We start from the raw sequence: 17131 nt of genomic DNA, 5'->3' as shown, positions 1-17131 counted from the left end.
GAATGCTAGGGCAGGTAACAGAATTGCCATTTTCTGTAAGCAGTTTTTTCAGTATGGTAGATGAGAAATGTAATTTAAAACCCCTGTTTCTTAAAATGAGTTTTAGTTTTGGGGAAATGGCTTCTTTTTAAAAATGCCAGTTAGTAAATCAGAAAACTCATTAATAGAAGTTATAGGCTGATTTAAATGGATGCATGAAGTTGTTTCATACTGGTTATACTGCAGTGTTAAAGAAAACTTTGAACTCATAGTCATGTTTTTAAAAGAACAATTATAATTTTCTGTTATAGGAATCACATGCAGCCCAACTACAGATCCTTATGGAATTCCTCAAGGTTGCAAGAAGAAATAAGAGAGAGGTATATTATTTTGTATGTTTTACATAATGTTTCATTTACTGTTGACTATTCCTATTATTGCCCATTTTTGTAAAGGCATTTCATGCTCAAAAGTTTATTTAAACATTTAAAAAAGGCTTTTGAGTTGTAGGCAGTTTCCTTATGCTTTGTTATTTTAACTTTTACCTTTAAAACTTGGTACTTTGTTATTATTTTTAAAACATTTTTATTCTTTATTTTTTACTTTTTTTGGATACTTTATCATTATTATTATTATTTTTTTTTTAATTTTTTTTTCAACGTTTTTTATTTATTTTTGGGACAGAGAGAGACAGAGCATGAACGGGGGAGGGGCAGAGAGAGAGGGAGACACAGAATCGGAAACAGGCTCCAGGCTCTGAGCCATCAGCCCAGAGCCCGACACGGGGCTCGAACTCACGGACCGCGAGATCGTGACCTGGCTGAAGTCGGACGCTTAACCGACTGCGCCACCCAGGCGCCCCATATTTTTTAATGTTTGTTTATTTATTTTGAGAGAGCACATGAGCAGGGGAGGGGCATAGAAAGAGGGAGAGAGAGAGAGTCCCAAGCAGGCTACGTGGGGCTCGATCCCATGAATCTTGAGATCGTGGCCTGGGCCAAGATCAAGAGTCGGATGCTTAACTGACTGAGCCTTCAGGTACCCCTACAAATTGGTACTTTAAAAATCCCTTTTTGGAGATGTACTGAAAAGTTTTCTGTAGGATTGAATACAGTGACTTACCTCAAAGCTCTAAAGAACAGAAAATAGAATTATCAAATGACACCCTGAAAAGAGAACTTCGGAACTTTAGATAATAAAGTCTTAGGTATTTTTCTTATGGCAGAAATGTATGCTGGGGGGAAAAACAGGCAAAAACATAGCTGCCTATTTGGAACTTGGAAAGTATGTCATGCAGGATAGCTAAAAGGTAATTTTTTATTAATAATCTTATAATCAGGATTTTTTTCATTTGACATTTATAAAATTCTTCAATCATTTCACACTTGTACAAAATATGGAAAAATCAAAGGCAAAATTCTGTATTATGGGGAGAATGCCAATATAACTTCAAAAAGGAGTTCTACATTTAAATTCTGAACTGTCCTCAAATCTCTTATATTTTTATTTTAAGATTTCTAAGTAAGATTTTTTTATTCACCTAGAAAATACATGTAATGTCTATTATGTGCTCAGTTCTAGGCCATCTGTTTTTGAAACTAAAGAGAGATGTTTTTATTGTGATGAAGTATGGTTAGTGTATGTTGTCAGAACCTTACATTATCTTAGTTTGATGTTTCCTTGTTTCGATTATTCGTGATATCTGTTTTTACTTTTTCTTACTTTGTTCCAATTGGATTTTCCTGTACTATGATACTGTTGATAGCTAAATATTCTTTATCTGGTTTTTCACTTGTTTTCTTAAACTTAAGCTTTACTGAGCTAATAATTGTGGTTTTAATATGTCCATTAACAAAAACATTTTCATTATAAATTTAAAATTTATTCCTCTCTTTTTTTCTTTTGGTGGCTACTTAAACTTTGATCTGCATAAGAATCACCTGAAGATAGTTAGAATCCAGGTTCTGATTCGGGGTGTATTTTGGAGCCCCATAGTCTGCATTTCTAGGAAGCTTCAGGTGATGATGTTGTTGGTCCTTGGACCACACGTTGCGTAGCAAAGCTGAAAATTTTATGATATATGGAAATAAAATTATTACTTTAATATGTACACTCAACATCTTTTTGCTATAGAAAATTCTTTGGAAAAGTGATAGTTTTTCATATCGCATACATACCTCCCAACTTTTTAAGACAGAATGTGAAATTGTTTTGCAGTAGTTTCATACATACGCTTCTTTCTGCCTTGGACTTTAAACTCATTGAACATGGGATTAAGTACATGAGGAATTACGTGATAATGAATGAGTAAATGACTCAATTAAGTGTGCAGTCCAAACATGAGGGTGTCTGAGGGTTAAGTAAACGGCTGGTCATTATCTGTGTCATGAATTATTATTAAAAGTTTTTGTTTTAATGTTTATTTATTTTTGAGAAAGAGGCAAAGTGTGAGCCAGGGAGGGGCAGAGAGAGAGGGAGACACAGAATCCAAAGCAGGCTCCAGGCTCTGAGTTGTCAGCACAGAGCCTGGTGTGGGGCTCGAACTCACGAGCCATGAGATCATGACCTGAGCTGAAGTCAGACGCTTAACCTACTGGGTCACCCGGGAGTCCCTGTGTCCTGAATTATTTAAGGTTTTTATTAGACCCTGGTTTTTCACTGCTTTTCTAGGGGTCTGTTAATGCTTGCAACAAAATTGTTAGATTTTAAAATGTCTCAGGTAATAAAAGGATACAGTATATAACTCTAAAGAAACTGTGAAGATCCTGAGACTATTACCTTACTAGCAATCTCACAAGTTAGCCTGTAACACTTTCATTTGTGCTGTCCGTTACATGAGACTTCTGGGCTGGAGATAGAGGATTTTATTGTGGGCACATTTGGTGCACCTGCTTCATGTTTGTATGTTTTCTCTGAACCTCAAGTCTCACCAGGGTGTCGTAGAGATGCGCTCAGGCGAATGCTGCACATACAGTGTATTTATGTAACCACAAAGGAACCCCGAGTTTGAGAAATCCCAGGCTTTTAAAGGGGTCTCTGGCAAACGTATCTAGTCTTTGCCCTGCAGGGAGATACTATTTTTATCATATCGATCAGAAAATAAATCTGCCCTCTGTCACGGGCAAATTCACTATTTCTGTGTTTGCTGTAGAAACATCCTTGAAAAGATAATTTGGAACTAAAGCTATGACAGGATGTTCAGAAATGGGAGAGATCAACAGAAAATTATTTTCTAGTAAATAATTCATCCTTGTGATTGTAATTTTTCCTCTCTCGGATGTGGTGGTTGAGGGCCTCTAATAGTACCTTCTAGGATACCGCTTTTGATCCATAGCTCTTAGTATCTGTGTTTCTGTGTTTTTGCAGTTAAATGTCTGGGTTAATTGTACTGTAGAATTTTATAGTTTGACTTTAGATTGATCTTTGTGATTGAATGATTTCTTTTTCCATTTTGAACCATATTTTCTTACTGTGGGCAGTTTAACTATGAAGTGCACTAGTTCTAAGTACTTCTGGATATTGATATCTATTTTGTGCATTGATTATATTGTTATTACTACATTTTGGTTTTCTTTGTTTGTTGTTGTTGTGCCCATGCTTTGAGTATTTCAGATTTAATTATGTAAGAGACACTGAGGAGCAAGGTTAACAAAGTTTAAAACATTTGAAAATTTAGTGCTATGTCAATAGACTTTAAAAATTTATCAGTTACTTTGATTGAATTTCATAAATTTCTCCATAATTGGAGTCAGGTACCAGTAGTGATATGTAATCAGAAGAAACTTTAGTCTAGGAATTTAGTTGATTAATTTAGTACCCACAGAATGAAGTGATTATATTTTTTCACATATATTATGAAGTATATTTGCATACTTAATCCTCAAAATGAATATCGTTGTTAGAGGTCTTATGTCCTGTTGTGTAATTTATACTTGAACTTATTCAATCAAAGTATAGGCTGACCAGGCGGCAAAGTACTACTTTTGAATTTATTTTCCTAAGATTAACATTCAGACTTTGAAAATTAACTTTGTGATCTTATACTTAACTTTTAGTGGGGTCATGATGCACGTTGGTTTAGATATTTATATATACCAATCTAAGAAGTTAAATCTGCTTTTCAGATTTAACATACTTATTTGCTTCAATATCACATCTTGCCAGTACTTTAGGGCTATTAGAATCCTACATTTAATTTTTCGTTTTTGAGTTAATTTTCCCTACTGACTCTTTTTCAGATATTAAGAGGACACATAGTAGGCGTTTGCATTTGTTACCTATTGCTGTGTAACAAGTTACCATCAAATTTAATGGCTTGAAACATTAAACATTTAATATCTTGGGTCAGGAATCGTGGTGCAATGTAGCTGAGTGCCTTGGCTCAGGGTTTCTAGCAAGCTACTGTCAAGGTGTTGGCCAGGGTAGCAGTTACCTCAGAGTTCGCCTGGGATAGGAATCCTTCCAGGCTCACCCATTGGCTGTTGGAAAGGGATACCGATACCATGGCAAATGGACTTCTCCATTGGTTGCTTACTACATGGCTGCTGGCTTCTCTCAGAGGGAGCAAGTGAGAAGGAAAGAACGTTTTGAAGACAGCAGTCACTCCAATTTGGAAGTTACATTCCAGCACATGTACTATCTTCTGGTCATTAGAAGCAAATCATTAGGTCCAACCCACACCAGGAGAGGTAATTAACACAAGGGTGTGAATACTAAGTGGGAATCTTTGGAGGCTATCTTAGATTCTGCCTACCACAGCATTTGATAAGTATAAATATTTAAAGTTTTTATTTATTTTTAGAGAGAGAGGAGTGTGAATGCATGTGAGTGAGGGGGAGGGGCAGAGAGAGAGAGAGAATCCCAAGCAGGGTCTGCTCTGTCAGCAAAGACCCGAGGTGGGGCTCGCTCTCACACACTGTGAGATCATGACCTGAGCTGAAGTCAGAAGTTGGATGCTGAACGACTGAGCCACCCAGGTGCCCCAATAAGTAAATATATTTAAATGAACATGTTATTCTTTCTTCATGGTCACATGGAACAAAAGGGCCCTGGGTTTAAGGTAAAAGTCAAATTTGTACCAGCATTTAAATGATTGCCTTATATTTCATTTGACTTAGTTTTAACTTTTGGGGGCACCTGGATGGCTCAGTCGATTAAGCATCTGACTTCAGCTCAGGTCATGATCTCATGGTTCATGGGTTTCAGCCCTGCATTGGACTCCCTGCTGTCAGGGCAGAGTCTGCTGTGGATCCTCTGTCCCCTTTTCTCTCTGCTCCTCCCCTGCTCACACACACAGGTTCTCTCTCTCTCTCTCTCTCTCTCTCTCTCTCTCTCTCTGCCTTCCTCTCTCTCTCTCTCTCTCTCTCTCTCTGCCTTCCTCTCTCTCTCTCAAAAATAAACATTAAAAATATTAAAAAAAATTCAAAATGTGTTTCTGTACATTTGTGGTACCTGTTTACTGAAATAGGACAGCTTTTTTTTTTCATTCTTTTTTTAAATGTTTATTTTGAGAGAGAGAGAGCGAGCAAGTGAGCAAGCACAGGCTGGGGAAGGGCAGAGAGAGAGGGGGAGGGAGAATCCCAAGCAGGCTCTGCACTGTCAGCGCAGAACCCAATGTGGGGCTCGATCCCATGAACTCTGAGATCATGACCTGATCCGAAATCGAGTCGGATGCTTAACCCAACTGAGCCACTCAGTTGCCGTAGCTTTTTTTTTTTTTCTTTTTAATTTAGATTCAAGTTAGTTAACATATGTAATATTGGTCTCAGGAGCAGACAGTTTTGATAAGTAAGTCTTGGGTTTCTTTTTGGTTTTGTTTGGAGTTCCAGTGAATTTTATATTGTTTTTATATGAAATAAAAAAGTCCATAAACAAATTTACAGTTTAAAGATTTATAGAATGACTATCCATGTAACCACTGTCCTGATTAAACAGTCAGGTTATTGCTGGGACTCCCAAGGTTCCTGCCTAACCTTTCCAGATGGTTGCTTTTTCCCTTGTCCATTAAGTGGGTTAGTATTCTGATAATCACCTCCCTGTTTTTCTTTATTATTTTGATGCCTAAGTATTTATGAGTCTCTCTTTTTTTGAACTTCAAAAGATTTACTTCAGCATGTATTGTTTTTTTCTGTTCTTGTCTGAGACTCAATTTTAAGGTTCGTCCATATCGTATATGGCTATAGTAGATTAGTTTTGTTGCATGGTATTTTATTAATTGAATATACCGCATTCAACCATTGTGGTTGATGGGCTTTGGAGTTGTTTTTGGTTTTGGGCTATTCACAGATAATGCTACTATCTTATGTATGTACCCAGGCATATATATGCATGTATATCTGTTTGGTATGTATGTAGGAGTGGAGCTGATGAGTCATAGGACAAAATATATCTTCAAACTTAGTAGATAACAAACTTTTCCCAAGTAGTTGTATTAGTTACTCTTCCTACAGGTGTTTTGTGTGTGTTATTACTGCACTGTATTCTTGCCAAAAGTCTATTGGTATCACAATAGACTTTTTTCAGTGTAGCTAATCTGGGGAGTATGTATTGCTATCTCTTTGTAGTTTTAATTTGCATTTTTCTAATGACTAATGAGGTTGAGCACCAGTTAAACTATGTTTTTTATTGGCTGATTGGATTTTTTGTATGTGTAAAGTACTTGTTTAAAGTTTTTTGCATCTTTTCTATTTAGTTGATTTTGTTAATGGTTTGTTGTTTATATATTCTAGATAAAAATTCTTTGATCGATCTATCTATCTATCTATCTCTGTCTTTAGTAGATATTTTCTCCCATCTAATTGGGCTGCTTATTTCATTACCTTGATGATGTCATTTGACTAACAGAAGTTTCTATTTTTTTTTTTTTTAAGTTTATTATTTGAGAGAGAGAGAGAGCTCGAGCACCAGCAGGGGAGGGGAAAGAGAGAGGGAGAGAGAGAATGCCAAGTAGGCTCTACGCTTTCAGTACATAGAGCCCCGCTTGGGGCTTGATCCCAGGAACCATGAGATTGAGGCCTGAGCCAGAATCAAGAGTCCAGGAATCAGGTGCCTAACCAACTGAACCTCCCAGGTGCCCCTGTTTTTTAATAGAGTTAGAGTTATTGGTCTTCCCTGCCTTTTGAGTTAGATACAGAATTTCCCACCTGCAGTCATGAGGACATTTTGCCATATTAAGTACTTGAAGCTTTATTTATTTATTTTTATTTTTGACATTCAGGTTATAATCTATTTGGGAATTTATTATCATGTATAATGTGAAGGGTAGGCAACTTTTCATATGGATATCCATTTGTCCAAGCATCCTTAATTAAGTCCATCTTTTTCCTATTGCTCTCAAGCATGACCTTTGTCATGCATAATGTGTCCATGTATGTGAGGGTCCATTTCTAGGCTCTCTTTTCTGCTTCACTGGTCTATTTGTCTATCTTTTTGCAGAACTATGTTGTGGTAAATACTAGAGCTTTAAATTACTGTTCTTTAGGAAATTCTCAGCTATCTATGGCTCTTGTTATTTCTATATAAATTTTATTTTATTTATTTTTTTAACATTTTATTTTTGAGAGACAGAGCGTGAGTGGGGGAGGGGCAGAGAGAGGGGCAGATGCTGTGTCTCCAGGCACAGAATCTGAAGCAGGCTCCAGGCTCTGAGCTGGCAGCACAAAGCTGGACGCGGGGCTTGAACCCACGAACCGTGAGATCATGACCTGAGCCGAAGTCGGACGCTCAACTGAGTGAGCCACCCAGGCACCCCTTTCTATATAAATTTTAAAACCAGCTGGTACATTTACATGGTAAACCTGCTGTGATTTTTTTTTTTTTTAAACTGGGATTACTTTGACTCCGTAGATCAATTTGGGAGAGTATATCCATATACAATATTGAGGCTTTTGACCCATGAATGAAGGATTTCTCTGTATATAATTAGGTCCTTAAGAATGTCCTTCACAATTTGGATATTTTTTAGGGAATTCTTACACACCTTTGTTTTAGATTTATTAGGTCTTCAGTAATTTTTTTTTATACTATTATAAACAATGTCTGTGTCTTCAATTTCAGTTTCTTACTGTTTGTTGCTGGTGCATAAAAATATAGTTGATTTTTATAGGTAATTTTTTTATCCAGCAACCTTGTTAAATTCTTATTAATTCTAATAATTTATTTGTAGATTCTTTTATGTCTTCTGTATACACATCGTCATCTGCAAGTATTAACAGTTTAGTTTCTTTCTTTATGATCCTTATATCTTTTATTTATTTCTCTTGTCTTACTCTGCTGGCTAGGACATCCGGTACAGTGATGAATAGAAGTGGTGATAGCGGGGCATCCTAGTCTTGGTGCTGATCTCAAAGTGAAAGCTTTCGACGTGTCACCATTAGGTATGATGTTTTCTGTAGGTTTTTTTGTAGGTACTTTTTATTGTTCAAGGAAGTAAATTTCTATTCCCAGTTTCCTAAGAGGACTTTTTTTTTCCCCTTTAATCATTAGTGGGGATGGAGTATTCTCCAAAATTTTTGTGCATCTGAGATGATACTTACTTTTTTTCATTCTGTGAATGTGAATAATTAAATTGGTTTAACATAAAAGGGTCAATTAGCTTTGCAGCTAGGGTGATCATCCATCCTGATTTGCCCAGGCATATTCTGTTTTTATCACTGAACATTCTGCATTCTAGGAACACCCCCCCCCCTCCCCCCCAGGATGGTTGTTTGCCCTACTTGCATTCCTAGTGTAAACCAAACTTGGCCATGATATATATCCTCTTCTGTATTGTTTGGTTTGCTGATACTTTGTTTAGGATTTTACATCTATTTTCATTAGTGAGATTGTCCTATAAGTTTTTTCTTATGCTGATCTTGTCCAGCTTTGCTATAAAGTTTGTTATTTTATCAAATGAGTTTGGGAATGTACCCTTCTTCTGTTTTCTGGAAGAGTTTGTGTAGTCTAGGGAGGATATTTTTGTTGAATGCTTAATGATTTTGCTGAAGAAACTCTCTGGATTTGTTGTTTGTTTGCAGAAAGTTTTAAACTATTGATTAGTTACTGCAACACTTAATGTGCTTATGCAGTTAATGCTTATTCTCTTACAGAATAACAGAATAACTGTTACGCAACAGTTACGATTGTTCAGTTTTTGTTTTAAATATCACCTATGACATGTTATGCTTTTTCTAGTTGTTTGTTTCATCTAAATTTTCAAATGGATTGGTGTAAGATTGGTCTTAATACTAAGTTTTGAACGCCCCCCAGAGTGTTTAGTAATAACTTTCATTCCTGACTTTGCTTACTGCTGCTTTCCCTTTTCCTTTTTTTTTTTCTTGATTCACTCTTGCCAGTTTTATGAGTCTGTCTATCTAAAAGAACCAACTATTGGCTTTGTTTCTGTTCTCTTTTTATTTTTGCTTTCCATTTGACTAATTTATGCACTTTATAATTTCTACTGTTCTACTTTCTTTGGTTTTATTTTATTATTCCTTTTCTAATTTCTTGGATGTACATATTATGCATACTGCTTTTTCTAATATAGGGATTTAAGGCCATAATTTTTCCTTGGTTGCATCTGATGATTTCGGTATGGTATTTTATTTGTTATTCCTTAGTTCAAGAGAATTTCTAATTTTCATTACAGTTTTTCTTAGGCCTATGGGTTATTTAGAAGTAAATTTATTAGGGGGCTTCTGGGCAGCTCAGTAGGTTAAGCATCTTACTCTTGATTTCTGCTCATATCACGAACTCAGGGTTTGTGAGATCAAGCCCTGTGTCAGATTTTGCGCTGACAGCACAGAGCCTGCTTGGGATTCTCTCTCTCTCTTAAAAGAAATAAACAAACACTAAAAAAGAAGTAAAATTATTACTTGGACATTGGAGTTTTCTTGTTGCCTTTTTGTTTCTGATTGCTGTTTTAATTACATTCTTATCAGTAAATAGTTGGTGTTTTATTCCTATTTATTTTTATCAGTAAATAGTTGGTGTTTTATCAGTAAATAGTTGGTGTTTAATGTCCTTCAGATATTAAATATGATATCTGCACTCTCACCTGTTGGTTAAATTTTGAAAGATTTGTCTTTGAAAAAGACTTTTTTCTGCAATTGCATGCTGCAATGTAAAATTTGTTAAATGTGTAGCAAAAAATTTCTGCATCTTTACTGAGTCTTTGTTTCCTTGTTACATGAATTACTGAATAATTATATTTGAGGTGAGTTTCTTAAAGATAGCAAGAGTTTTTTTTTATCCACTCCGCCAGAATCAGTCCTAGTATATTTAGACCATTTACATTTAATGGAAGTGTTACGGCTTAAGCCTACCATTTTATTCTTTGTTTTATGTTTCCTTTGTTGGTTTTTGTTATTTTATTTTTTTATATTATTATTATTATATATATGTATTTTTTAATGTTTATTTTTGGGAGAGAGCTAAGGAGGGGCTGGAGAGGATCTGAAAGTGGGTTCTGCAGTGACAGTAGCAAGCCAGATGTGGGGCTCAAACTCACAAACTTTGAGATCAAGACCTGAGCTGAAATCAAGAGTCTAACGCTTAACTGACTTAGCCACCCAGGCACCTCGGTTTTTGTTATTGTTGTTTTTCTTTTATTTTTTTTTAAATGTTTATTTAATTTTGAGAGAGAGACAGAGTGTGAGCAGGGGAGGGGCAGAGAGAGAGGGAGACACAGAATCAGAAGCAGGCTCCAGGCTCTGAGCTGTCAGCACAGAACCTGATGCGGGGTTCAAACTCATGAACCATAAGGTCATGACCTGAGCTGAAGTTGGATGCTTAACCAACTGAGCCACCTAGGTGCCCCTGTTGTTTTTATGTTTTCTTCTTAAGGGTTATCTGAATGCTTCTTAGAATTTTATTTTTATTTATTCATAATGGTTTTGAGTACATTTCTTTGTATACATTTTTTAAGGGTTGCTGTAGATATTACCTTATATTTGTAACTTACCACACAGTACTGGTGTTGGTATCTATTTACATTTGTTTTTTTTAAAACATATTTTAATTTTTAAATTGTTTTTAGAGAGAGAGAGAGAGGAAGAATATCTTAATTAGGCTCCAGGCTGGGCCTGGAGCCTTAAGGGGGGGGGTGCTGGGGGGGGGCAATGCTTGAGCTCAGGATCTTGAGATCATGAGTTTAGCCGAAATCAAGAGTCACATGCTTAGTTGACTGAGCCACTTAGGCACCCCTACATTTGCTTTTAAGTAAGCCATCTCCATATGTCACCTGTGGTCCAGTTTCTTTTTTCTTCTCTTTCCTTCTCTTTCCTTCTCTTTCTTTCTTTCTTTCTTTCTTTCTTTCTTTCTTTCTTTCTTTCTTTCTTTCGTCTTGCTTGTTCTATGCTTTCTTCTCAACTTAAAAAAAAAAAAAATTACAATCAGGGGGCTGAATGAAGGCTTATAATTAAGCCTGCCTGCTGTTGCAGGATTTATGTATTAAGTATGTGTATATTTATGGGGTGGTGGTATAACTTTAGTTTGTACTTCATATGGCTAAATTTGCTTTGTTTTTGGTAATAACTCTTAGAATAAGTGTATCCACGTCTTCCATATATTTTTACAGACTTTGTTTCTTTACAGAAGTTTTAGGTTCACAGCAAAAGTGAGAAGGTACAGAGATTTTCCATATACCCCCTGCCCTCACATGTGCAAAGGCTTCCCCCATTAACATCCCTCACCAGAGGGTACCTTTGTTAAACTTCATGAACCTGACATGTTATAATCACCCAAAGTCTGTTGTTTACTTTGGGGTTCACTCTTGGTTATGTACGTTCTGTGGGTTTGGAGAAATGTGTAATGACATGTATCCATCATTATAGTATCATACAGAGTATTTTCATTGCCCTTAAATTCCTCTGTGCTCCATCTGTTCATCCCATTCCCTATCTCCAACCCATGGCAATTGCTGATTTTTTAGTGTTTCCTTAGTTTTGCCTTTTCCAGAATGTCATTGAGTTGGAATTAAACACTATGTAGCCTTTCACATTGGCTTTTTTTACTGAGTAATATGTGTTTAAATTTCCTCCATGTCTTTTCATGGTTTGAAAGCCCATTTCTTCTTTAAAGTTTATTTTTAAATTTATTTTCAGAGAGAGTGCACAAATGGGGAAGGGGCAGAGAGAGAAAGGAAGAGAGAATCCCAAGCAGGCCCTGCACCACCAGTGCAGAGCTTAGTGTGGGGCTTGAACTCATGAACTGTGAGATCATGACCTGAGCCAAAGTCGGACGCTTAACCGACTGAGCCACCCATACAACCCAGAAAGCCCATTTCTTCTTCATGCTGAATAACATTCTGTTGTCTGAATGTGATAATGTTTACACTTTACCTATTGAAAGACATCTTAGTTACTTCCAAGTGTTAGCAGTTATGAAGGAAGCTGCTATAAATATGGTTTTGTGTGGACATAAGTTTTCAACTCTTTTGGGTAGATACCAAGGAGCATGATTACTGAATCATGCTAAGATTATGTTTACTTTTTAAAGAAATTGCCGAATTGTCTTCCAAAGTGGTTGTTCCATTCTTCTTTCCCACCAGGAATAAATGAGAGCTCCTATTGCTGTATATTCTTGTCAGCATTTGATGTTGTCATTATTCTGGATTTGATGCTCTAATAGGTATACACTGGTATCTCATTATAGTTTTTATATATAATATATGAAAATTTGCTATTCTCGTTTTTCACCCATTTTCTTTTTCCTGAAAGTGTTCCAGTATTCTTTTTTTCAGATTTGAAAATGTCAGATGTTTGAAATAGTCTTGGCAGCTACAATTTATTCTAATTATATTAGCTTTAAAAAAAATTTTTTTTTTAAGGTTTTATTTATTTTTGAGACAGAGAGAGACAGAGCATGAACGGGGGAGGGGCAGAGAGAGAGGGAGACACAGAATCGGAAGCAGGCTCCAGGCTCTGAGCCATCAGCCCAGAGCCCGACGCGGGGCTCGAACTCACGGACCGCGAGATTGTGACCTGAGCTGAAGTCGGACGCTCAACTGACTGAGCCACCCAGGCGCCCCTATATTAGCTTTTTTTTTTTTTTTTTTTTTTTTTTTAAATTTTTTTTTCAACGTTTATTTATTTCTGGGACAGAGAGAGACAGAGCATGAACGGGGGAGGGGCAGAGAGAGAGGGAGACACAGAATCGGAAACAGGCTCCAGGCTCCGAGCCATCAGCCCAGAGCCCGACGCGGGGCTCGAACTCACGGACCGCGAGATCGTGACCTGGCTGAAGTCGGACGCCCAACCGACTGCGCCACCCAGGCGCCCCCCTATATTAGCTTTTAAAAAACAAAGTTTAAACATTAAGTTTAACACTTTAGCATATTTTTATCAAATCATGTGTAGGTCAGTAACTGAGTACAAATGACATCTATAAGCTGCAAAGCAAATGTCTGTAAAAGGGGGCTCTTTATTTTTGAATTCTTTTACATTTTAGTCTTAAGGGATTCTGAAACTTCACTTTTTTTTTTTTTAACCTTCACTTACTAAATTTAAATGTTTCTTTAAATTTTCTTTGGGTTTTGGTACATCATGCTGTGTTGAAAGTGCCTTAATACAGGCTTAAGACTGAGCTTCAAACATTTCTCCATCATATGTATTTATTATCATTTTTAGTAATCCCCAAACTCATGATGATACAATCCAGGGTTGATTTTGGATATCATTCCCAATTTGTGATCAGTTTTCATCCAGGTAATGGTAGTTTATCTTTGTGGACTTTCTCCATATCACCAAAACATTCTTCAACTCTGATTTATACTTTTATTCTAGATCCTGCTGCTCCCAGTTACAAAACATGTTTGAAGGGTGAATTTAGATTAATTCTTTTTTCTATTTCCTTAGAATTGTTGTCCTGTGTCTTTCTTCTCTTTTCTATTACTATAATGTCTTGCATTGTTGCCTGATGGGGAAATACTTGCTTCCCTTATCACTCTGCTCTCATACTTCTGGCTACCATATATGTGAGTGATTCTTACATAAGCAGTTCTTCAGTTCTCTGTGGACACCCAACTGGGTGTCCTCCAATGCAATTCAATTCTGTCACTGTCTACCTGGAGTTAGCCTCAGATCCCACAGGTTAATGGCTCAGTCCCACAAGACTGAGATGCCATTTCAGATGCAAATTGCAGTTCACCTTGTCACCTGTTCTTCTGATTGACTATAAATTAGAGGTTCCTATGACCTCCTCCTTGGGTTTGATAACTTGCAGAACTAAGGAAAACAGTTACTTGCTAGGTTACCACTTCATTATAAAAGGATACAACTCAGGAGCAGCCAGATACAAGAGATGTGCAGAACAAGGTAGATGGGAAGGGGCCCAGAGCTTCCATACACTCTCCAGGTGTGACCCCCTCTCAGCATCTCCACGTGTTCACCAAACCAGAAGCCCTTCAGACACCTTCTGTTAGCGGATTTTTTGGAGGCTTCATTGCAAAGGTATGATTAAACTCAATCTCCAGTCCTTCTCCCTTACCTGGGCATGGTGTAGTGGGCTGAAAGTCCCAACCTAATTATATACTTGGTTCCCTTGGCAACCAGCCCTCATCTGGAGGCTCTATAGGAGCGCCAGCCACCAGTCATGTCATTAAGCACACAGAAGGACCATCAAGCATTTTAGGAGCTGTGTCCAGGAGCCGAATAAGACCAATTATGAATTTCTTATTATAAATCACAGTATCGTAGTGCCCCAGTAACTTAACTGAACCCCTTCAGAATCTCATCATTAAATGTAAATGTCGCAGATTTAATATGTGTAAGTGATTTCCATTTCTTCAATCTTGAAAATTTTTTTTGTCTTGATACTTTTTCAGGCTTTTTCACATAGGTAGGTTACATCATTTTGTTTTATGTTCTACATGTATATATTGGGGCAGCACTTGTACCTTAGTTTTATTTTTAGATTTTATAATATTTTTATTTTTATATTCCCAGGTTTTTGATTGTCTGTGAACTTATTCTGTCTTCAAAAAAAAGTAGAGTATAATTGAAATCTTAAAACAAAAATTCTCCCATTTTCCAGGGAGAACAAATGATATATACTCAGGATATTTATTCTAGTGTGATAGTTTTTTTAAGTTGAACCATATGAAATTACTGGTTTTGGAAGTAAAAATTGTTGAACACTGGCAGTTTTGTGTAGTTCACCTCATATATAGCATCATCCTTATATAATAATATGTATGTTATCCAGCCAGAGCTTTTTGGGATACTAAAAGGATGGGACATTATCTTCAGAGAATAGGACATTAGAGTTTAATAATTTGGGATTTCAGGAGATATTGGAATTTTTTTCTGGTGTTTCAAGTTCAAAAGTGGAATGAAAATTATTAATTTGATCTTAGTTATTATATGTTATGTATCCTACCAGTGATGTTGGCTATCTTTGGATGTTGATATTGTAGATGTTTACTTTCATTTTTCATATATATAAAAATCTTTATTTTACTTAAAGAGAGACAGAGTGTGAGGGACGGGCAGAGAGAGAGGGAGACACAGAATCTGAAGCAGGCTCCGGACTCCTGAGCTGTCAGCACAGAGCCTGATGCGGGGCTCGAACTCACAAACCGTGACATCATGACCTGAGCCAAAGTCGGACACTTAAGTGACTGAGCCACCCAGGCGCCCCTCATCTTTCTTTTAAATGTAACTTAAAAAAAAATTTTTTTTAACGTTTATTTATTTTTGAGACAGAGAGAGACAGAGCATGAATGGGGGAGGGTCAGAGAGAGAGGGAGACACAGAATCTGAAACAGGCTCCAGGCTCTGAGTGGTCAGCACAGAGCCCGACGCGGGGCTCGAACTCACAGACCGCGAGATCATGACCTGAGCTGAAGTCGGACACTTAACCAACTGAGCCACCCAGGCGCCCCTAAATGTAACTTTTTTTAAAATGCTTATTTATTTTTGAGAGAGAGAGAGAAAGAGAGAGAGAAAGAGAGACAGAGTACTAAAAGGGCAGGGACAGAGAGAGAGGGAGACACAGAATCTGAAGCAGGCTCCAGGCTCTGAGCTGTCAGCACAGAGATCAATGTGGGAGTCAAAGTAAGGAACCGTGAGATCTGACTTAAGCTCAAGTCAGACGCTTAACTGACTAAACCACTCAGGTGACCCTAAATTTAATTTTTAAAGCACTCATACTGAAGATCCCTAGCATTTGTTTAAATAAAGATTTGAAGAGTGGAACATTTCAGGGTAATTAATGATAAAGGTTAATTGGTGACCATGGGATGCTTTGTCGAATTAGAGCTTAAGATCACTGGAGTTGAAAATATGCATGAACCAAAAGGCAAAAGACAAGAGGTGTCAGTGATGACAGGAAGTGACTGGGTTGTTTATAGAAGGCTAAGATCCCTAGAGTGATTTGGCTGCTTAGATTGAACCAGACCAGAGTGGTTTGGAGTAGAAGACTGATTATTGGAAATGGGCAGGATATGCAGAAGTGGTAAGTCCCCTGTGAAGCATGGGGCGTGTGAGTATTTATCAGTTGATCAGCGTTTATTTGAAAGAATTCCAAGATAGACTTTGTCTTTGGGAGGAGAGCAAGGTTTCAGTTAAGGTGGGAGTATTGAGTGAAAAATTTTAGGGTGGAGAAAAATTTTACGGTGGATAGAAGAGTTGAAAGCTTTTGACAAATGCTAATTATTTTTTTACACTCACCCCCCACTCCTCCATGGTTTCTATGGTAGTATGCTGTCTTGTGTTCGGGTTGTGTGGCTGCTGCTTTGCATTTCATGGTAGTTCGTGCAGGGTTGCTCCATCGTCCTTTGCCCATCTCTTAAACATTGCTGTTCTCCCTACCATGTCGTTTTTTCCTCATCTCTGCTGACTATACTGGTTGACATTGGGTGATTTTATTCATTATCATAGCTTCAGATTTATTATTCTCCTTTATCATAGCTTTTAGATCTTTCTCTTTCCTCCCTGGTTTCCCTAGCAGAATTCTGTTAGTCCTTCAAGGTTCAGCCTTTCATTTGATTTCAGATCTAATTTCACTTATCCAGTTGCCTCTCCCCTGTTCCCCAGTTTTCCATCTAGGTTAGGAGCAACCTTCTCTTACATTCTGTGTGCATACTATCATCATCATGTTTACTACGCTATTTCAACTGTTGGCTTGCTTGTTTATTTCTCCCCTGGACTGAGTTCCATGAGGGCAAGGGCTATAG

The 17131-nt window shown here is 37.2% G+C and overlaps 1 protein-coding gene across 8 annotated transcripts in view; it reads left to right on the top strand.

Annotated features, from left to right (window-relative positions):
• The window catches only part of COP1 (COP1 E3 ubiquitin ligase), a 281667-nt gene that overhangs the window by 75805 nt on the left and 188731 nt on the right, over positions 1 to 17131 (top strand). For all 8 annotated transcript variants that reach the window (XR_003965751.1, XM_030301693.1, XM_030301697.1 and 5 more), the window contains one exon: positions 291 to 359. Coding sequence is in view for 7 of the 8 variants with exons in the window: in XM_030301693.1 (XP_030157553.1) it covers positions 291 to 359 (69 nt within the window). In the remaining variant the exon portion in view is untranslated. The remainder of the gene's footprint in view (positions 1 to 290; positions 360 to 17131) is intronic.

Source organism: Lynx canadensis, chromosome F1 (genome assembly GCF_007474595.2).
Source record: "Lynx canadensis isolate LIC74 chromosome F1, mLynCan4.pri.v2, whole genome shotgun sequence".
NCBI classification, from domain to species: domain Eukaryota; kingdom Metazoa; phylum Chordata; class Mammalia; order Carnivora; family Felidae; genus Lynx; species Lynx canadensis.
The sequence above is the reverse complement of the archived record's forward strand: the minus strand, read 5'-3'. Positions and strand labels throughout refer to the sequence as shown.